At 44.3% G+C, this 22133-nt stretch overlaps 1 protein-coding gene across 1 annotated transcript in view; it reads left to right on the top strand.

Annotated features, from left to right (window-relative positions):
• The window catches only part of cita (citron rho-interacting serine/threonine kinase a), a 51615-nt gene that overhangs the window by 13814 nt on the left and 15668 nt on the right, over nucleotides 1-22133 (top strand). Inside the window, exons 10-31 of the mRNA XM_039012689.1 lie at nucleotides 539-644; nucleotides 1219-1362; nucleotides 1709-1828; nucleotides 6540-6710; nucleotides 6794-6847; nucleotides 7088-7141; nucleotides 7820-7960; nucleotides 8281-8406; nucleotides 8848-8943; nucleotides 9196-9312; nucleotides 10854-10963; nucleotides 13741-13915; nucleotides 16220-16417; nucleotides 16538-16591; nucleotides 16714-16911; nucleotides 18166-18359; nucleotides 18636-18771; nucleotides 18960-19064; nucleotides 19328-19468; nucleotides 19739-19846; nucleotides 20034-20232; nucleotides 20919-21083. Coding sequence (XP_038868617.1) covers nucleotides 539-644; nucleotides 1219-1362; nucleotides 1709-1828; nucleotides 6540-6710; nucleotides 6794-6847; nucleotides 7088-7141; nucleotides 7820-7960; nucleotides 8281-8406; nucleotides 8848-8943; nucleotides 9196-9312; nucleotides 10854-10963; nucleotides 13741-13915; nucleotides 16220-16417; nucleotides 16538-16591; nucleotides 16714-16911; nucleotides 18166-18359; nucleotides 18636-18771; nucleotides 18960-19064; nucleotides 19328-19468; nucleotides 19739-19846; nucleotides 20034-20232; nucleotides 20919-21083 — 2912 coding nt within the window. The remainder of the gene's footprint in view (nucleotides 1-538; nucleotides 645-1218; nucleotides 1363-1708; nucleotides 1829-6539; nucleotides 6711-6793; nucleotides 6848-7087; nucleotides 7142-7819; nucleotides 7961-8280; nucleotides 8407-8847; nucleotides 8944-9195; nucleotides 9313-10853; nucleotides 10964-13740; nucleotides 13916-16219; nucleotides 16418-16537; nucleotides 16592-16713; nucleotides 16912-18165; nucleotides 18360-18635; nucleotides 18772-18959; nucleotides 19065-19327; nucleotides 19469-19738; nucleotides 19847-20033; nucleotides 20233-20918; nucleotides 21084-22133) is intronic.

The following is a 22133-nucleotide window of genomic DNA, read 5'->3' as shown; positions in this document are numbered from 1 at the left end:
ATAGGCTTCATTGTTTTGGGGGCTATGATAATAACGTCAGACTTTCTTCACTTGTTTTTTAAGTGGATTGTTCCATCCTACAAATTCAAGCGGTTGATTTATTGTAACTTTCCTTTAATATCTTAATTAATATCTTGATTACTATGTTAATCATCCCTCATCTTATTACCACAAACTAAGCTTCTAAGCATGAGGATTGACTTCAAAGTCATTGTCTGCCAAATCCAATTTAACTTTTCAGTTTGACTCAACGTAGTCAAGATGGACAGTCATTGTACCAAATTATATTGAGAAGAGAAATGGGCCTAGTTGCTTTGAATTAAATGGTATTAAAAATGTTGAGCTTGAATTGCAGTCATGTAATAGCCTAGTCGATGGCCTATAGTCTGGATTGAAGAAACTATTGAATGCCAGTTAGAATCCAACATATTTGTCAAACTCATGGAGCAAAACCCTTTGCATTCAATTCAAAATGAGATGTGAATGTTTTGTCAAAGAATGGTGCAATGAATGTGTTCTCCCATATGCCTTGTCCCAGGTCAGTGGCTTCAGGCCTCAACTCTCCTGCCAAAACCAACTCCATGGAGAAAAAGCTTCATATTAAAAGCAAAGAACTTCAAGAAACTCAAGACAAATGTCACAAGGTACTGTGCTGCTTAATTTTTTCCCCGGGAAATGGGCCACATGTAATTGATTCTGAATGGTGGTCTATATCTATAGTCTCCAGCCACTATTGAACCTGAATGTAAACAAATCTTGACACTCTAACAGTATTCCCCTTCTCAGATGAGTTGTTTGCACACACTGATTTTTAATTGATGATCTTATTGAAATATCTCATTGGAATCAGAGATAATTAGGAGGTTGTCGTGGAGTTATAATGTCCATACGTCAGCGTAGCATATACATGGCATACTCTCTAGATGGAAATTGATTTGAGTGCTATAATAACCTATATAGTCAAAAATCTGCTTTTTAACCCAATTCATTACTGTTAATAAATTATGTATTGATTACCAGATGGGGCAGGAGATCTCTCGTGGCATTTACCGTGACATGGGGCAAACTTTGAGCTCCTTTTGAGTGACTATCTCGTCTCATTTGACAAAATGTGTACATCTCTGAGAAATAAACATTTCTATATACAACTCTGAAAAATAAACCTTTGAGTCACGGTATATTAGCTAGCTTCGGTGTCCCTTGTGGCTTCCTTCCTAGATGGAGCAGGAGATCTCTAGGTTTCAGCGCAAGATGACTGACCTGGAGTCAGTTCTGCACCAAAAGGATGTGGAGCTCAAAGCCTCTGAGACCCAGAGGACCATCCTGGAGCAGGACCTGGCCACCTACATCACTGAGTGCAGCGTGAGTACCTAATGCTATGTGTCCATCCAAAACTATCCTTACGGTTACAGCTATTTTGCTAGAAAAGACACGTGTTAACTCTGTGTTAAAATATCTAGTTGCATATCTACACATAGTTGAGTGCATATTGGACTGTGGAGTGTCTTGTGCACCCGTTTCTACATTACAACCTTGTTAATGCGTCCCATATAGTTTAGTATATGCATGACTGATGATAATGCGGTGTCGTCATGCATTTCTCCATTTGATTAGAGTAGACCTACCGCATTATAGGGTGATATATTTGAATGCGTTGTGATTTATTTACTCGTGTGTGTGTGTGTTATTTGTGCGTGTGTTTCCACAGAGCTTAAAGCGCAGCCTGGAGGCAGCCCGTGTGGAGGTGTCTCAGGAGGATGACAAGGCTCTGCAGCTGCTGCATGACATCAGAGAGCAGAGCAGCAAGCTGCAGGAGATCAAGGAGCAGGTAGAATCCCACTTCAACTTTGACTTCACTTCATCAATCCCTTCCTTACAAGTGAACCGCATGCTTACTGAGTTTTCACCCAAAGGGCCGTACGTATCAAGCATGCGAGAGCAGGGCTCTACAGTGCAACCATTTTACTTGCAAATGCGCCTAAACATTTTGCTGTCCGAAATTTTATTTTAGAAGCCATGTTTAATATCTCAAATATTTTTCAGTGTGCGCCTACATCTTTCAACGTAGCTGCACACATGTTCCTTGTAAAAACAAGTCAGCATAGAGCCCTGCAGAGGATGAGTTGGATCAGGTCATGATGTGAATGGCCAAAACTGATCTTTGATACATACAGCACCAAACCTACTAACTAACCCTCTTCCTTTCTGAGTTTTATGCGTCACTGTCCCAAACTCAAGACATGTCCTCTAGAGGTTCTAGTAAAGGAAACACCATTTTGTAGACTTTCCCAAAATCTAGAACACATACAATTCACTCCTATGTCTATGATCAGGACTCTTGCATTTCAGGGAAGTTAGCAACCAATATACACAGGCAGTTAGGAAAGCAAAGGCTAGCTTTTTCAAACAGACATTTGCATCCTGTAGCACAAACTCCAAAAAGTTCTGGTACACAGTGAAGTCCATGGAGAATAAGAGCACCTCCTCCCATCTGCCCACTGCACTGAGGCTAGGAAACACTGTCACCACCGATACATCCATGATAATTGAGAATTTCAATAAGCATTTCTCTACGGCTGGCCATGCTTTCCGCCTGGCTACTCCTACCTCGATCAACAGCCCACCACCCCCCACAGCAACTTGCCCAAGCCTCCCCATTTCTCCTTCACCCAAATTCAGATAGCTGGGCTAGACAATCTGGACCCTCTCTTTCTAAAATTATCCGCCGCAATTGTTGCAACCCCTATTACTAGCCTGTTCAACCTCTCTTTCATATCGTCTGAGATCCCCAAAGATTGGAAAGCTGCCGCAGTCATCCCCCTCTTCAAAGGGGGAGACACTCTAGACCCAAACTGTTACAGACCTATATCTGTCCTACCCTGCCTTTCTAAGGTCTTCGAAAGCCAAGTTAACAAACAGATCACCGACCATTTTGAATCCCACCGTACCTTCTCCGCTATGCAATCTGGTTCCCGAGCTGGTCATGGGTGCACCTCAGCCACGCTCAAGGTCCTAAACGATATCATAACCGCCATCGATAAAAGACAGTACTGTGCAGCCGTCTTCATCGACCTGGCCAAGGCTTTCGACTCTGTCAATCACCACATTCTTATCGGCAGACTCAACAGCCTTGGTTTCTCAAATGACTGCCTCGCCTGGTTCACCAGCTACTTCTCAGACAGAGTTCAGTGTGTCAAATTGGAGGGGCTGTTGTCCGGGCCTCGGGCAGTCTCTATGGGTGTGCCACAGGATTCAATTCTCGGGCCGACTCTTTTCTCTGTATACATCATTGATGTCGCTCTTGCTGCTGGTGATTCTCTGATCCACCTCTACGCAGACGACACCATTCTGTATACTTCTGGCCCTTCTTTGCACACTGTGTTAACAAACCTCCAGACGAGCTTCAATGCCATACAACTCTCCTTCCGTGGCCTCCAACTGCTCTTAAATGCAAGTAAAACTAAATGCATGCTCTTCAACCGATCGCTGCCCGCCTGTCCAGCATCACTACTCTGGACGGTTCTGACTTAGAATATGTGGACAACTACAAACTCACACTAAGCATCTCCAATCCAAAATTAAATCTAGAATCGGCTTCCTATTTCGCAACAAAGCATCCTTCACTCATGCTGCCAAACATACCCTCGTAAAACTGACTCCTACCGATCCATAACTTCGGCGATGTCATTTACAAAATAGCCTCCAACACTCTACTCAGCAAACTGGATGCAGTCTATAACAGTGCCATCTGTTTTGTCACCAAAGCCCCATATACTACCCACCACTGCGACCTGTATGCTCTGGTTGGCTGGCCCTCGCTTCATATTCCTCACCAAACCCACTGTCTCCAGGTCATCTATAAGTCTTTGCTAGGTAAAGCCCCGCCTTATCTCAGCTCACTGGTCACCATAGCAGCACCCACCCGTAGCACGCGCTCAAGAAGGTATATTTCACTGGTCACCCCCAAAGCCAATTCCTCCTTTGGCCGCCTTTCCCTCCAGTTCTCTGCTGCCAATGACTGGAAAGAATTGCAAAAATCACTGAAGCTGTAGACTCATATCTCCCTCACTAACTTTAAGCATCAGCTGTCAGAGCAGCTCACAGATCATTGCACCTGTACATAGCCCATCTGTAAATAGCCCATCCGACTACCTCATCCCCATATTGTTATTTATTTTTTGTCTCCTTTGCACCCCAGTATCTGTACCTGCACATTCATCTTCTGCACATCTATCACTCCAGTGTTTAATTGCTATATTGTAATTACTTCGTCACTACGGCCTATTTATTGCCTTACCTCCATTATCCTACCTCATTTGCACACACTGTATAGATGTTTTCTATTTTGTTATTGACTGTACGTTTGTTTATTCCATGTGTAACTCTGTGTTGTTGTTTGTGTCGCACTGCTTTGCTTTATCTTGGCCAGGTCGCAGTTGTAAATGAGAACTTGTTCTCAACTTGCCTACCTGGTTAAATAAAATAAAAAGTAAAATCCTGCAAGCACTGAATGGTCAGTGAGCACCTTAGTTCATTGTGTAGCCTGTGCCTAGCCAGTCCAGTGTTACTTTTCCACTCTTCCATCTCTCTCATATCTTCATTGTAAGGTCATCAGGACATCCATCATGCAGAATCCCTTTTCATATTTGCAATACATAATGCATATTTTTTTATTTAAGCTTTCATTTAACTAGGCAAGTTATTTAAGAGCAAATTCTTACTTTACAATGACGGCCTACACCGGCCAAACCCTCCCCTAACCCAGACGACGCTGGGCCAATTGTGTGCTGCCCTATGGGACTCCTGTTCACAGCCGGTTGGGATATAGCCCGGGATCAAACCAGGGTCTGTAGTCACTCCTCTAGCACTGAAATGCAGTGCTTAGACTGCTGCGCCACTCGGGAGCTGGATGTGCTCTTTAATATAGTATATATGCTCTTTAATACAGTATATGTGCTCTTTAATACAGTATATATGCTCTTTAATACAGTATATATGCTCTTTAATACAGTATATATGCTCTTTAATACAGTATATGTGCTCTTTAATACAGTATATGTGCTCTTTAATACAGTATATATGCTCTTTAATACAGTATGTGTGCTCTTTAATACAGTATTATTGCACTCATCACTAACTGTACAGTATCATTGTCTTTATTACCTTATTCTGTGACCCTTCACGTAAATACTGGTCGACAAATGATGCTCATACACACACACTTTGGCATAGAGAGTATGGCTTTATTATGCGGTCCTTTGTAGTAGAGCTGGGAATTGCCATGGACCTTGCAATATTATCATGATACTTAGGTGCCGATATGTATTGCGACTCTCACGATTTGATATGTTTTGGGATTCGATATTGTGATTTTATTGCGATTCGATGTTCTGTACATCTTGCTAACCATATGTCTGCTGCAGAGGGATGAGAGAGCATGTTTTGATCAGTCATGGAAATATAATCGCTGAAAACAAATTGACTCCGAGTTTTGGTAAAGGTACAGCCAACTAGCAAAAATAATATTGTGACATTGTCAAAACGATACGATATATCCTAAAAAATTATATCCAGATATGCAACTGTATCGATTTATGTATTCCCCCCCATCACTACTTCGTAGCTCAGTTGGTGGAGCATGGCGCTTGTAATGCCAGGGTAGTGGGTCCGATTCCCGGGACACCCATATGTAAAATGTTGCACGCATGACTGTAAGTCACTATGGATAAATGTCTGCTAAATGGCAAGTTATATTTATAACTCTGTGTCCCTTTAAACAAAGATACAAGGAGACACACACACACAAAATCCTTTGTAGAAACTAGCCTAGCGTAGCTCTGCAGTCTCTAACTCTCTGGTCTGGTGTGAATCTCTGGGTGATTGTCTGTGGTCTTGGAGCCAGTGATTGGTCTTGGAGCCAGTGATTGGTCTAGGAGCCAGTGATTGATGCCCTCTAAGGCAGGCAGCAGTGTGAGAGAGTGTTCCACACCCACAGTAGGGATCAGCAGGCTTAGCAAGCCTCTCTTTGTCTGTGATTCATCCTCTCCACATGCTCATATACTATAGAGTGGCAGGTAAGAGGCTTTTAACCCCACCGTCTCAATGAGAGGCTCATTCTACTGCTGTTAGTACAACAAGCCAGCTCTAGTCGGATATTATCAACAATATTATTAGAAGCGGGTATGTGTGAATCATGAAGGGAAAAGACTAAAGAGGATTTTTATTTTAACGGTGTGGTGATTATACGGATGATGTTTTCCGTCCTGAAGAGTGGATGTCATTATAGTAATTATAAAACCTTTTAAAATCCTCCACGACAACTCCGCAGAAATGATGAGCCAGTCACATACACACATTCATGAGACTTTAATTCCCGGGGTCCCAGAATATGTTCATCCTGGCCTGCACACAGTGTAATGCTCTTGAACTACTCCTGACATTTTATTTCCCCTGTGCTCCAGGATTATAATAATGCCTAGCTAGAGGAGACAGACACACACACCCTGAACCCTTGTCTCTCTCTGTGCACCCTGCCGTAGGAGTACCATGCCCAGCTGGAGGAGATGCAGGTCACCATCCGGCAGCTGGAGGAGGACTTGTCTGCCGCCAGGCGCCGTAGTGACCTGTACGAGTCAGAGCTCCGAGACTCCCGGAACACCAGCGAGGAGCTCAAGAGGAAGGCTGTGGACTACCAGCAGAGGATCCAGAAGGTGTGTGAATACTGAGTAGGACCTCCATGGAGGTGAATACAGGTGCAGTCTGAATGCTAACATGTCGGATCTCTGTCCCCAAGGCGAAGGAGCAGGGTAAAGCTGAGGTGGAGGAGCTCCTTTCCAAACTGGAGAAGGTATGCCCTCCTGTCCATGGGTGAACTGTATTGTGGATTACTCTTCAAAAATCTTTGGGTGTCGAATCGTCGTTTTGTATAGTCCCATAGAGAATGAAATGGATAATATTAATAATTGATGTATTGCCTTGCACTGATGCGTTTTTGCCTCAGCCTTCTGCAGAGATTAGGTCCCATTATTAATAGATCAATTTCACACATTGGCATTACAGTCAGCTAATCTTTCATACTGTTTTTCAGACCAATGCTGAACAGCAAGTGAAAATCCTGGAACTCCAAGACAAACTCTCCAAGGTATATTTTCTAAAGTACATAGCGCACACACACACACACAGGGGTCCTGGATGTCACCGTAGAATAGCTTAGTGAGCCCAAATGAATGGTTAGTCATCAGCTGTCACCACTGTGGTCCAATAGGTACATACAGTTGAAGTCGGAAGTTTACATACACTTAGGTTGGAGTCATTAAAACTCGTTTTTCAACCACTGCACAAACTTCTTGTTAACAAGTTATAGTTTTGGCAAGTCGGTTAGGATATCTACTTTGTAAACTTCTGTCCCACTGGGAATGTGATGAAAGAAATAAAAGCTGAAATAAATCATTCTCTCTACTATTATTCTGACATTTCACATTCTTAAAATGAAGTGGTGATCCTAACTGACCTAAGACAGGGAATTTTTACTAGGATTAAATGTCAGGATTTGTGAAAATCTGAGATTAAATGTATTTGGCTAAGGTGTATGTAAACTTCTGACTTCAACTGTAGCTTTGAATAGCTTCTGATGTAATCAGTCATTGACATTCACAGTTCACTGAAGTTGTGGGTACAAACGTTTCTTGGCTAAATGGCAGTGCCATTTATTTATATTGTGTCATGCCCTTGCTGCCTGTGTTCTTGGGAATAAAAAGGCATGAATCCTAATGGGCTTTGTTGTCTCCACACAATGTTGAATTTGACCCTTGGCCCCCAGGCGGTGAAAGCCAGTACAGAAGCCACAGAGCTGCTGCAGAACATCCGGCAGGCTAAAGAACGTCTGGAGCAGGAGCTTGAGCGGCTGCGTGGCAAGGCCGACCCCAGCGACACCCTCCGACGACGTCTCAGAGAGACCGAGGTACGGTTGCTCATGTGTTGTGTTTATGTAAAAACATTATTTGTTTTGAATTGTAATGATTTATTGTGTTACATGCATGTACTGTATTTCAGTCACAGGAGGTTGGTGGCACCTTAATTGGGGAGGACGGGCTCGTGTTTATGGCTGGAGCGGAATTAGTGGAATGGTATCAAACACATGGTTTCTATGCGCTTGATGCCATTCCATTCACTGCATTCCAGGCGTTATTATGAGTCGTCCACCCCTCAGCAGCCTCCACTGATTTCAGTGTTGTTGACTGTCATGTGGGTATTATTAAGAACTTGTTGTGTGTCCTGCAGGAGGGCAGGAAGACCCTGGAGAACCAGGTGAAGCGTCTGGAGATGGTGGAGCGACGAGAGAACAAGCTGAAGGATGACATCCAGACTAAATCCCAGCAGATCCAGCAGATGGCTGATAAGATCCTGGTGAGAGCCAAGGGATAAGTCCCCTCTTAATACCCTGACCCCCCCCTCCACTCCTCTATCCCTCTCTATACTACCTTTATCCTATAGCATAGATTAAAGCATGCACACACACACACACACACACATAGGGAATGTCCTGCTTGCTGCCCCATGGCATGCACACACCCATTTCTATCACTTTGGATGTCCCGCCTGCTGCCACGAAGAAACCACGGCTCACACAGGCGACGTCTTTCCTGGCGCGCACCGGCCCGGGCTGCATGCCAACATGAACGGCCACCGCTACCACCGTGTCATGGATAAACAGCTCTTCCAAGCAAGTGTCTCTGTCATGGACTGAGTGGCAGTGTGGATAGTGCTTTCATCCATATTTTGTTGTATGATTTTGTAGGTCTTTGTTGTTACCTTGCGTGATATATGTGTGTGTGTTTGTTTGTACAGGAGCTGGAGGAGAACTTGAGGGAGACCCAGTCAACAGCCCAGCGGATGGAGGCTCACCTGGTCCAGAAGGAGAGGCTCTATGAGGACAAAATTAAGGTAGAGAGGACTTTAAGTCAGCCTGCAAATCATGGTCTCAAGGATATCTTTCTGTATTGAAAAGTGTGGCCAAGTGAGCGTACTAGTGACTTGGCTTTCTTGGTCCCCCTGAACTAGGTGTACTGTTCGATTGGGCACACCATAGCAAAACAGTTTGCAACAGAAATAAATACATCTGTGTTCTTATTGGACATGGTCAGGTAGTACCTTCGCATTGCACTCAAGTTTTATAACATTTTGAACACTGCCCAGGTTCTGGAGGCCCAGATGAAGGTGGACCTGGCAGACAAGGAGAGCCTGGAGTCCAAACGGGCCCAGCACGAGGAAGAGGCCCGGGAGAAGTGTAAACTCCTCAGTGAACAGAAAGCGGTAAGGCCAATTTTCATAAGGATTAATATAAATAATACAATGTGTTTGACTTCTTTCTCTCTGCCAGGCTCATCAGTTCTGTTCAAGCAGGGAAACTGTGCTAATAGAAAAAAAATGAAACAAGGTGCAGCTGGAAAAGTTAACTAGCATACTTGCTTTGTACTTTTTAATTGACTGCGCTCTTTGATTGTAGCCTGTTCTTTACTATATTGCTGCGCAAAGCTGTGTAGATTCTCCATAGAGTACGTGCAGGGCAGTACAGTCCAACACTGTTTGCTTTTGTGAGGGGGGAAATCTCTCTGCGAATATCAATGTGATGACTGCAGCTAATAGAGGAGATGGGAAAATTGTATGACTCACATAGGCTACATGTTATAGAACAGCAGTGAGCCAATTAGACTCCCAATTATGGGGCCGTGTGGGCGAGAGCCTCCGAGACTTCTGCCACAGCTTTTGTTTGTTTGAAGACAGATTCTCTGACATGTTTATGGGCTAAGTTTTTGTTTTGTTTTGTTTGGCGCTCCACTCAATTTGTCGAAGGGAATGCTGTCAAGGCTGCGATTTAATTCGGAGTATTCCATTACATGGGGTCACTGCAAAGTCCAAGCTTAAGTCTGTAATCTAGTTAACGTGATAGACTTGAGTTATCTACCGCTAATAGGTTTTATCATCAGAGCCAGACGACATTTGACATTGACAGAAAGGGTTTTTGGTCTGAATGTAACATTAGCCTATGTATTAGTTTAGCATTTCAGTACAGGGCAAGTCCACGGTAACAGAGTGACACTGAGACTCCGACTTTTCACTTTAAAATGTATGTCAAACAAAAACCAATGATTGCCAAGTTAAACGAACCATACAACTCTATACACAATGACTACCTCATCACACCGTTACCGTCGAATTGCTCTACAGTAGCTACATTCAGGGCCATATATTTAATGATATGGCTTTTATATTAAGTCCCAGTCTGAATATATGGCTCTGGCTACAAATTTCAACCACAAAAAAAATTGGCAGCTTCGGGTGTCTGTTTTCATGGAAATGATAAACAATCAACATATCTTTTTGTGTGTGATGTACAAATGCGGTCAAATATATTGGCACCCTTGCATTTTACATTAGAGTGCAATGGAGCAGAATGTAATGTATTTTTCTTTTTAAAACTGGTTGGATGCCTATTTTTACCAATAGGCACCTGCAGCTTACCACAGTTGAGAGAAATTACACAGTAAACAAGAATCATTGCTGTGCAAACATATACTCGTGTAAACACCCACCGTTTTCAATTACAACTTATTTTAGAAGAAAGACTGCAAGGATGCTGATACATTTGACCACATCTGTAAGCTGTAATCGTGCTTATTCATAAATAGATAGAATCACATTGCATCCATGTCTCAATTATTCACACCCTGGCACAATTTTCACATTATGTTCCCTTAAATTGAAATGGAGGGGGGGGGGGGGGGGGGGCTTAAATGGGTTGTGATTTCATGGATCTAAGTCAGCCTGTTTGTGTTGCACTTCCTTTTTTCCAGACCATCAACGCCATGGACTCCAAGATGAAGAATCTGGAGCAGCGGATCACCGAGCTTTCTGAGGCCAACAAGTTAGCCGCTAACAGTAGCATCTACACTCAGAAAAACATGTGAGTACTAACAGTAGCATCTATACCCAGAGCAAAAACATGTCAGTACTAACAGTAGCATCTATACCCAGAGCAAAAACATGTCAGTACTAACAGTAGCATCTATACCCAGAGCAAAAACATGTCAGTACTAACAGTAGCATCTATACCCAGAGCAAAAACATGTCAGTATTAACAGTAGCATCTATACCCAGAGCAAAAGCATGTCAGTACTAACAGTAGCATCTATACCCAGAGCAAAAACATGTCAGTACTAACAGTAGCATCTATACCCAGAACAAAAACATGTCAGTACTAACAGTAGCATCTATACCCAGAACAAAAACATGTCAGTACTAACAGTAGCATCTATACCCAGAACAAAAACATGTCAGTACTAACAGTAGCATCTATACCCAGAGCAAAAGCATGTCAGTACTAACAGTAGCATCTATACCCAGAGCAAAAACATGTCAGTACTAACAGTAGCATCTATACCCAGAACAAAAACATGTCAGTACTAACAGTAGCATCTATACCCAGAACAAAAACATGTCAGTACTAACAGTAGCATCTATACCCAGAACAAAAACATGTCAGTACTAACAGTAGCATCTATACCCAGAGCAAAAACATGTGAGTACTAACAGTAGCATCTATACCCAGAACAAAAACATGTCAGTACTAACAGTAGCATCTATACCCAGAACAAAAACATGTCAGTACTAACAGTAGCATCTATACCCAGAGCAAAAACATGTGAGTACTAACAGTAGCATCTATACCCAGAACAAAAACATGTCAGTACTAACAGTAGCATCTATACCCAGAACAAAAACATGTGAGTACTAACAGTAGCATCTATACCCAGAACAAAAACATGTCAGTACTAACAGTAGCATCTATACCCAGAACAAAAACATGTCAGTACTAACAGTAGCATCTATACCCAGAGCAAAAACATGTGAGTACTAACAGTAGCATCTATACCCAGAACAAAAACATGTCAGTACTAACAGTAGCATCTATACCCAGAACAAAAACATGTGAGTACTAACAGTAGCATCTATACCCAGAACAAAAACATGTCAGTACTAACAGTAGCATCTATACCCAGAACAAAAACATGTCAGTACTAACAGTAGCATCTATACCCAGAACAAAAACATGTCAGTACTAACAGTAGCATCTATACCCAGAGCAAAAGCATGTCAGTACTAACAGTAGCATCTATACCCAGAGCAAAAACATGTCAGTACTAACAGTAGCATCTATACCCAGAGCAAAAACATGTCAGTACTAACAGTAGCATCTATACCCAGAACAAAAACATGTCAGTACTAACAGTAGCATCTATACCCAGAACAAAAGCATGTCAGTACTAACAGTAGCATCTATACCAGAACAAAAACATGTCAGTACTAACAGTAGCATCTATACCCAGAGCAAAAACATGTCAGTACTAACAGTAGCATCTATACCCAGAGCAAAAAAACATGTCAGTGTGGTGGTCTTTAGAATAGCTTTATTTTCCCATGAGGGAACTTCTTATTTGGAGTGGTTCAAAAGACAACAAACATAGCAGGCCACGCAGTACACCTACTAGGCACAAATCGTAGTCTCACCAGACAGACATACCCGCCTGAGGACAAAGTTACACAAATAATAAACAGCTAGGACAGGGCTGGTAAGAAGCCCAATATTTCATTATACAAATAAACATATTTATCATACCAATGATCCCAAACTCTGAGTGATGTTTCACATTTGTACTCAGCGAAGGTTGTACCAGCTGAATACATAGATTCAATACAGTGCAGTGGCCATTAATACCCTTAGCTCTCACCCCCCCCCCCCCTCCTTCCACAAAGATGTACTTCAGTACTTTTCCATCACCCAGGATTCCTCTGTGCTCCTCCGTGCATATCACAGGCTTATCATTCAGGAGAGGCCTTGGGTTATTGGGAGTACACATTCCTGCAGTCAACTACATAATTACACTTCTCATACACAGAGATTTAACCTAACTCTCATTTCTATCTCTAAGGATATATCAAAATGATATATTCATACTAAGAGAATATAATTATATAAAACAGTAACTTACAATCTATCAGGACAATACAACATTTTAAACCTTCATGTGCAATAGTGTAGGACTTCCCTTGATTAGCAATCTCAGGCTAGCAAAACCAAAGAGTTGGTTATCTTGTAGCAGTCTGATGGTCAGACTCGCCTCCTGCATTGCATTATGTTCACAGCAACATTTATGGAGATGAGCAGCGGCTATGGACAATCCATGCCCCTCAATCCACTACTGTCTCCTCCCCCGCCGACTTGTTGCCCCAGCTAGCCCCTCTCCACAGAGTAGCTAGCTAGGCTCTCTCTGCTAGTGGCAATTGCATCCTGCATGGATACCTGGGGATCAGACAAAATGCTAAACGGTCCTTTGGTTGGCACCTTTTATGTTGTTCATTAGTTGGTACTACCACTTCTATGCACTGCACATGCATTTGTACATATATTATATGCATAAAGTCAACAAAACAGACAGGGGACGGAACTGCCACCAGCCATCGCCATTACAGCACCAGAAAAACAAATTAAAAAAGACTCCACACCCAACTAAACTCCATCCCCCTCAGTTCTCTTTCAATCATATCATTCCCACCCCATCCCTTCAGAGAACCAAAGTTGCATACATAACCAGACAAGTTTACTGTTGTTACCCAAAGAATGCATTTTTTGGTTGAAACCTCAATGGTCTCCCTCTCTCTGTCTGACTGTGGTTGTGGCAGGAAAGCCCAGGAGGAGATGATCTCGGAGCTGAGGCAGCAGAAGTTCTACCTAGAGTCCCAGGCGGGGAAGCTGGAGGCCCAGAACGCCAAGCTGGAGGAGCACCTTGAGAAGATGAGTCAGCAGGAGCAAAGCAAGAGGAGCCGTCTGCTGGAGCTGGAGACCAGACTCCGCGAGGTCAGAGTTGAACTGAATTGAATAAAATGTATTGATCCCCAGAGGGGAATTTGGATAAATAGGGGAGAAGCCAGGGAAGAGAAGGGCCCCCTGTATTGTACACAGTAAGACTATGGGCTGGCTTCCCAGACACTGATTAAGCTGAAACTATGAAGCATATTTGTGCTTTTGAAATTGCTTTTGTTGTCTAGGGCAAAGCTTAATCAGTGTCTGGGAAACCAGCCCAAAAAGGGTTGACTTTGGCTGGCATTTACACAAGGCTACTTGCATGCAACTTCAGTTTCAAGTAATACAGTGCCTTCGGAAAATATTCAAACCCCTTTCCACATTTTGTTACGTTACAGCCTCATTCTAAAATTCATTAAGTAGTATTTTTTTCCTCATCAATCTGCACACACCACCCCATTTATTTATTTATATTATTTTACCCATTTTTCTCCCCAATTTCGTGTATCCAATTGGTAGTTACAGTCCTGTTCCATCGCTGCAACTCCCTACGGACTCGGGAGAGGCGAAGGTCGAGAGACGTGTGTCCTCCGAAACACAACCCAGTCAAGCCGCACTGCTTCTTGACACAATGCCCGCTTAACCCGGAAGCCAGCCGCACCAATGTGTCGGAGGAAGCACCGTACACCTGGCGACCATGTCAGCGTGCATTGCGCCCGGCCTGCCACAGGAGTCACTAGTGCGCGATGGGACGGGAACATCCCAGCCGCCCCATGGGTCTCCCGGTCACTGCCGGCTGCGACAGAGCCTGGACTCGAACCAGGTTCTCTAGTGTCACAGCTAGCACTGCAATGCAGTGCTTTAGACCACTGCGCATAAAACAGGTTTTTAGACATTTCTGCTAACTTATTAAAAATTAAACGCTGAAATAAGACATTTACATAAGTATTCAGACCCTTTACTCAGTACTTTGTTAAGCACCTTTGGCAGCAATTACAGCCTCGAGCTTTCTTGGGTATGACACTACAAGCTTGGCACATCTGCAGATCCTCTTAAGCTCTGTCTCTCCAGAGATGTTAAATCGGGTTCAAGCCCGGGCTCTGGCTGAGCCACTCAAGGACATTCAAAGATTTGTCCTGTTGGAAGGTGAACCTTCGCCCCAGTCTGAGGTCCGGAGTGCTCTGGAGCAGGTTTTCATCAAGGTTTTCTGACTAGTCTCCCAGTCCCTGCCACTGAAAAACATCCCCACAGCATGATGCTGCCACCACCATGCTTGGGATGGTGCCAGGTTTCCTCTAGACGTGACACTTGGCATTCAGGCCAAACAGTTCAATCTTGGTTTCATCAGACCAGAGAATCTTGTTTCTCATGGTCTGAGAGTCCTTTAGGTGCCTTTTTGCAAACTCCGAGCGGGATGGCATGTGCCTTTTACTGAGGAGTGGCTTCCTTCTGGCCACTCTACCATAAAGGCCTGATTGGTGGAGTGCTGCAGAGATGGTTGTCCTTCTGGAAGGTTCTCCCATCTCCACAGAAGCACTCTTGAGCTCTGTCAGTGACCATCAGGTTCTTGGTCAACTCTGACCAAGGGTCAACTCTGACCCTGACCAAGGCCCTTCTCCCCCGATTGCTCAGTTTGGCCGGGCGGCCAGCTCTAGGAAGAGTCTTGGTGGTTCCAAACTTCTTCCATTTAAGAATGATGGAGGCCACTGTGTTCTTGGGGACCTTCAATGCTGCAGAAGGTTTTTGGTATCCTTCCCGAGATCTGTGCCTCGACACAATCCTGTCTCGGAGCTCCACGGACAATTCCTTCAACCTCATGGCTTGGTTTTTGCTCTGACATCCACTGTCAACTGTGGGACCTTTTTTATATAGACAGGTGTGTGTGTCTTTCCAAATCATGTCCAATCAATTGAATTTACCAAAGGTGGACTCCAATCAAGTTGTGGAAACATCTCAATGATGATCAATGGAAACAGGTTGCGCACCTGAGCTCAATTTCGAGTCTCATAGCAAAAGGGCTGAATACCTATGTAAATAAGGTATTTCTGTTTTTTATTTTTTATAACTCAGCAAAAATGTCTAAACCTGTTTTTGCTTTGTCATCATGGGGTATTGTGTGTAGATTGCTGAGGATTTTTATATTTTTTATCCCTTTTAGAATAAGGCTGTAACTTAACAAAATGTGGAAAAAGTCAATGAGTCTGAATACTTTCTGAAGGTACAGTATTTCACCTCAAGCAACTTTACTGTTCTAAAGAAACAATTCATGAAACAAGGTGCAGTAAATTTACCCACACCCTTGTATTATCCAATCAAATCCAAAGCAATGCCATGACCCTTCAACCTTTGGTGTTCTAGATGGGCCTGGAGCACGAAGAGCAGAAGCTGGAGATAAAGCGCCAGGTGACGGAGTTGACGTTGTCGCTGCAGGAGCGGGAGTCCCAGATTAGCGGGCTGCAGGCGGCACGCCACGCCCTGGAGAACCAGCTGCAGCAGGCCAAGACAGAGCTGGAGGACACCACCGCCGAGGCCGAGGAGGAGATCACTGCCCTCAGGGTGAGAGGAAAGGACGTTGGCAGTTCAACGAGACACACACACACACACACACACACACACACACACAACCTGTCATGTAAATCACACCAGAGATCAAGACTTTTGTTTTATTTTTTTCAGGCCCACAGAGATGAAATCCAACGCAAGTTTGACGCCCTGAGAGACAGTTGCTCAGTAAGTAAAATTTGTCGGAATTCCAATTTCAGTAAATGTCAGTATAGATTAGAATGTACGTTCTCGCAATGATTGAATTCCGTTCAGTCGTTGCTTTTGTTCCTCACCCCCACCACCACCAGGTGATCACAGATCTGGAGGAGCAGCTGACCCAGCTGAGCCAGGAGAACGCCGAGCTGAACAGACAGAACTTCTACCTGTCCAAGCAGCTGGACGAGGTCACGGACGAGACGGACGACCGCCTGCAGCTGGGACAGGACGTGGACCGCCTCCGCCGCGAGGTGGCCGACCGTGAGATGCACCTCAACAACCAGAAACAGGTGACGGACGTCTGCTCATCATTTGTTTCCTGTACCTTCCAGAATGTTTAAATGTTTGTGATACGCTCCATGACTGCTTGGTCACTTAGAAATGTCCTTGTTTTTGAAAGAAAGGCACATTTTTTGTCCATTAAAATAACATCAAATTGATCAGAAATACAGTGTAGAGATTGTTAATGTTGTAAATGACTATTGTAGCTGGAAACGGCTGATTTATAATGGAATATTTACATAGGCGTACAGAGGCCCATTATCAGCACCCATCACTCCTGTGTGCCAATGGCACGTTGTGTTAGCTAATCCAAGTTTATGTGAAGAGGTGACTCCGGGATGCTGGCCTTCTAGGCAGGGTTGCAAAGAAAAAGCCATATCTCAGACTGGCCAATAAAAAGAAAAGATTAAGATGGGCAAAAGAACACGGACACTGGACAGAGGAACTGCCTAGAAGGCCAGCATCGCGGAGTCACCTCTTCACTGTTGACGTTGAGACTGGTGTTTTGCGGGTACTATTTAATGAAGCTGCCAGTTGAGGACTTGTGAGGCATCTGTTTCTCAAACTAGACACTCTAATGTACTTGTCCTCTTGCTCAGTTGTGCACCGGAGCCTCCCACTCCTCTTTCTATTCTGGTTAGAGCCAGTTTGTGCCTTTCTGTGAAGGGAGTTGTACACAGCGTTGTACGAGATCTTCAGTTTCTTGGCAATTTCTCACATGGAATAGCCTTCATTTCTCAGAACAACAATAGACTGACGAGTTTCAGAAGAAAGTTCTTTGTTTCTGGCCATCAATTAGATTTAATTTGTAAGTCGCTCTGGATCGCTCTGGATAAGAGCGTCTGCTAAATGACTTAAATGACTTAAATTTAAAATGATAAACTTGGATTAGCTAACACAACATGCCGTTGGAACACAGGAGTGATGGTTGCTGATAATGGGCCTCTGCGCCTATGTAGATATTCCATTAAAAATCAGCCGTTTCCAGCTTCAATAGTCATTTACAACATTAACAATGTCTACACTGTATTTCTGATCAAATTGATGTTATTTTAATGGACAGAAAATTAGCTTTTCTTCAAAAACAAGGACATTTCTAAGTGACCCCAAACATTTGAACGGTAGTGTATATACACAGACTCGGCATAGGAAGTGACTAGTGTATCAGCTCGTTATTGCAAACGAGAATGAGTTCTCTACTTCTCAGTGACTTACCTGGTTACATAAAGGCAAAATCAAACAAGTGACTGGTGTGCCTGTAGAACATTGAGACTCTGAAGACGACGTGCAGCATGCTGGAGGAGCAGGTTGTGGAGCTGGAGAGTCTGAATGATGAGCTGCTGGAGAAGGAGAGACAGTGGGAGGCCTGGAGGGGAGCCCTGGAGGACGAGAAGAACCAGGCCGAGAGGAGGACCAGAGACATGCAGCGCCTGATGGACAACGAGAAGCAGAATAGGTAGACACACCCACACGCACGCCAGATTATCATACACACGTCAAGCAAGCGTCATACATGCGTGCGCACAGGCCTCATATATGCACACACGTGTCTTACACGCTTCATACATAAACACACACACACAATACAGTACATACAAAGGTGCTCATGTCACATTTACATATGCAAATGTCTGCACACACAAAACCTGCATCACACACACACTACAAACCTACTGCTACCCACACACAGCTGTGCGCACACAGGGAGTGTTAAGTTTCCATGTGTGTGTAGGTTGCGTGCGGACCAGCGCAGTACCGAGTCCCGCCAGGCAGTGGAGCTAGCGGTCAGGGAGCACACGGCGGAGATCGTGGCTCTGCAGCAAGCCCTGAAAGAACAGAGACTGAAGGCCGAGAGTCTCTCTGATACGGTGAGTCTCGTCTATAGCGTGACACTAGCGACGGCAGGTCCATGGGTTTGATTCTCGCTGGGGTCACATATGTAGAAAAACAATATGTACTCACTGTACCGAATCGCTTTGGATAAAAGTGTCTGCCAAATGGCATATATTATATTTTCCTACACAACCTTTGAACTTGTGGTTGTGTGTGTTGTCAGCTGAATGACCTGGAGAAGAAGCACGCCATGCTGGAGATGAACGCCCGCACCCTGCAGCAAAAACTGGAGACGGAGAGGGAGCTGAAGCAGAGGCTGATGGACGAGGTAGAGAGCACTCCGCAAACATTCACACAAACATCAATAGATACACAATATTGGATTTCATTTACCCAAAGTAAGTAAGCCTTGTCCGAGCCAGGACGGCCCATAGGGCAGGAGCCTGTCTCCTGTTTGTAGTGTGAGGCAGCTTAATGTACAATTACACCCCTGGTCAGGACGCTAGTCCAATTTACACAAAAAGTTACAGAAAATAGCTTTTAGATTGTCTTGGAATGATGTGTGTTTGTGTGGTGACCTCCCCACCACAGCAAGGCAAGCTACAGCAGCAGATGGACCTACAGAAGAGCCACATCTTTCGTCTGACACAAGGCCTGCAGGAGGCTCTGGACCAGACTGACCTGCTGAAGACTGAGAGGACCGACCTGGAGTACCAGCTGGAGAACATCCAGGTAACATTACACTCAGTCCCACTCAGACCGTTTTGAACACTGCTGAGCCCAGCTGTTGTCAGCTGGCCTGGGTCGTATTCATTCGGCACCAAACAGACTGAAAAAGGAAGGTACTATGTGGTCTTGTCCAATAAGAAACGCTTATTTTCGTTTTTTGAAACGTCCGCCGTAGTTGCTGGAATGGCTCAGCTCTTACAGCTAATTCCATGTGAGACGTTAGCTGGTAGCCTGATGCATTTATATTGACATTGATTCTTTCTCCCGCCACAGGCTGTTTATTCTCATGAGAAAGTCAAGATGGAGGGCACCATTTCTCAGCAGACCAAGCTGATTGACTTCCTCCAGGCCAAAATGGATCAGCCCACCAAGAAAAAGAAGGTGAGATAACTCCGCGATGACGGCGAATGGCGCAGTCTGCGTAGGGAGCAGATGGTTGTTGTTCTTCGACGGGGACACACAGGCTCAAACACACACACAATACATCTTAATGTTACTGCATGTGAAATGAATGCCACACAGGTCCGTTGCTCCTTCTGAAACTCGAGCTCCCTCTCTCTCCTGCCAGGGTATCTTCGGGCGGCGGCGTGATGAGCTGGCGCCCAATGGGAACGGCGCTGGGGGTTCCGGGGCACAGGCCCAGCCAGCACTGCCGATGCAGTACAGTGACATGAAGGTGGCCCTGGAGAAGGAAAGGACACGCTGCTCAGACCTGGAGGACGCCCTGCAGAAAATGAGGATAGAGCTGAGATCACTAAGAGAAGAAGGTGGGTGGTGTCGCCAACAATCTTATTACAGGACATATGCCCATATTCATAAAGCCTCTGAAAGCAGGAGTGCTTATCTGGGATCAGGTCCTCCCTGTTCATGCAATAAGGGATGGGGAGGTGTGGTCAATATACCACGGCTAAGGGCTGTTCTTATGCGCGACGCAACGCACAGTTCCTGGATATAGCCCTTAGCCGTGGTATATTGGCCGTACACCACAAACCCCCGGGGTTCCTTATTCCTATTATAAACTGGTTACCAATGTAGTTAGAGCAGTAAAAATAAATGTTTTGTCATACCCGTGGTATACAGTCTGATATACCACGGCTGTCAGCCAATCAGCATTCAGGGCTCGAACCACCCAGTTTATAATATGAATTATTATCGAAAAGGCCAAACTGATCCTAGGTCAGCACTCCTGTGAGTTGTTTGTGAATCCATGCCCTGATGATTGTCATAGTATCTGGTTCAAATCCTTCTCACTGATCTGACATATTAGGGAGAGCAGTCCAGTGGAATGCTGACTTTATTCACCCTGTCTTCTTCAGGGAAGTGAGGACACATTTTTAGAAGTATTTCAACAGGGTGATTGTATATTAATGGAGACGATGTACAGGAAGCAATGTTTCTGGTGTGTCGAAGTGTGCCAGGTGTAGCCAAAAGCTTAACGTTTCCTCCCTCCCAGCGGCCCATTTTAAAGCCTCAGAGCACGCCCCGGCCACGCCAGCCTCCGCCCGCCAGCAGATCCTCATGTCGGCCATCGTCAAGTCCCCCGAGCGCCAGCCCAACCCCAGCAGCCTCCTGGCACCCTCTAGCTCTGCGCGATGCAAGGAGAGCTCCACGCCCGAAGGTAAGTCCCACAGCCCCTGCTCTCAGCCTGTGTGTCTCTCTCTTCTCTCTCGCCACTTTTAGAACTCTTCATTTTCTTTCTCTCTCATTCTGCTCACAGAGAAGCGAAGGGTAACTTTTGAAAGTAAGTGTATTCCCAGTTTGAAACTGTTGTGAAGAGGTAAGCATCTTCCATCTCATTGTGCTTGTTGTAATCATCAAGTAAAATGTTAGTTGTCACATGCGCCAAATACAAGTATTTAAACTGAAATACTTCCTTACGAGCCCTTTCCCAGCAATGCAGTTAAAAAGCAAGAACATTTACAAATAGATAACAATAAAATAGTAACACAATAAAAATAACATTAACGAGGCTATATATAGCCTATACACAAGGCGTACCAGTACCGAGTGTACTGGTGTACGAGGTAGCTGTGGTTATTGATTGAGGTAATACTCTATGTACAGTTGAAGTCAGAAGTTTACATACACTTAGGTTGGAGTCATTAAAACTTGTTTTTCAACCACTCTACACATTTCTTGTTAACAAACTATAGTTTTGGCAAGTCGGTTAGGACATCAACTTTGTGCATGACACAAGTAATTTTTCCAACAATTGTTTACAGACAGATTATTTCACTTATAATTCACTGTATCACAATTCCAGTGGGTCAGAAGTTTACATACACTAAGTTGACTGTGCCTTTAAACAGCTGGGAAATTCCAGAAAATGATGTCATGGCTTTAGAAGCTTCTGATAGGCTAATTGACATCATTTGAGTCAATTGGAGGTGTACCCGTGGATGTATTTCAAGGCCTACCTTCAAACTCAGTGCCTCTTTGCCTGACATGGGAAAATCAAAAGAAATCAGCCAAGACCTCCGAAAACAAATTGTAGACCTCCACAAGTCTGGTTCATCCTTGGGAGCAATTTCCAAATGCCTGAAGGTACCACGTTCATCTGTACAAACAATAGTACGCAAGTATAAACACCATGGTACCACGCAGCCGTCATACCGCTCAGGAAGGAGACGCTTTCTCTCTCCTAGAGATGAATGTACTTTGGTGCAAA

This window comes from Salvelinus namaycush, chromosome 2 (assembly GCF_016432855.1).
Source record: "Salvelinus namaycush isolate Seneca chromosome 2, SaNama_1.0, whole genome shotgun sequence".
NCBI lineage: Eukaryota > Metazoa > Chordata > Actinopteri > Salmoniformes > Salmonidae > Salvelinus > Salvelinus namaycush.
The sequence above is the reverse complement of the archived record's forward strand: the minus strand, read 5'-3'. Positions and strand labels throughout refer to the sequence as shown.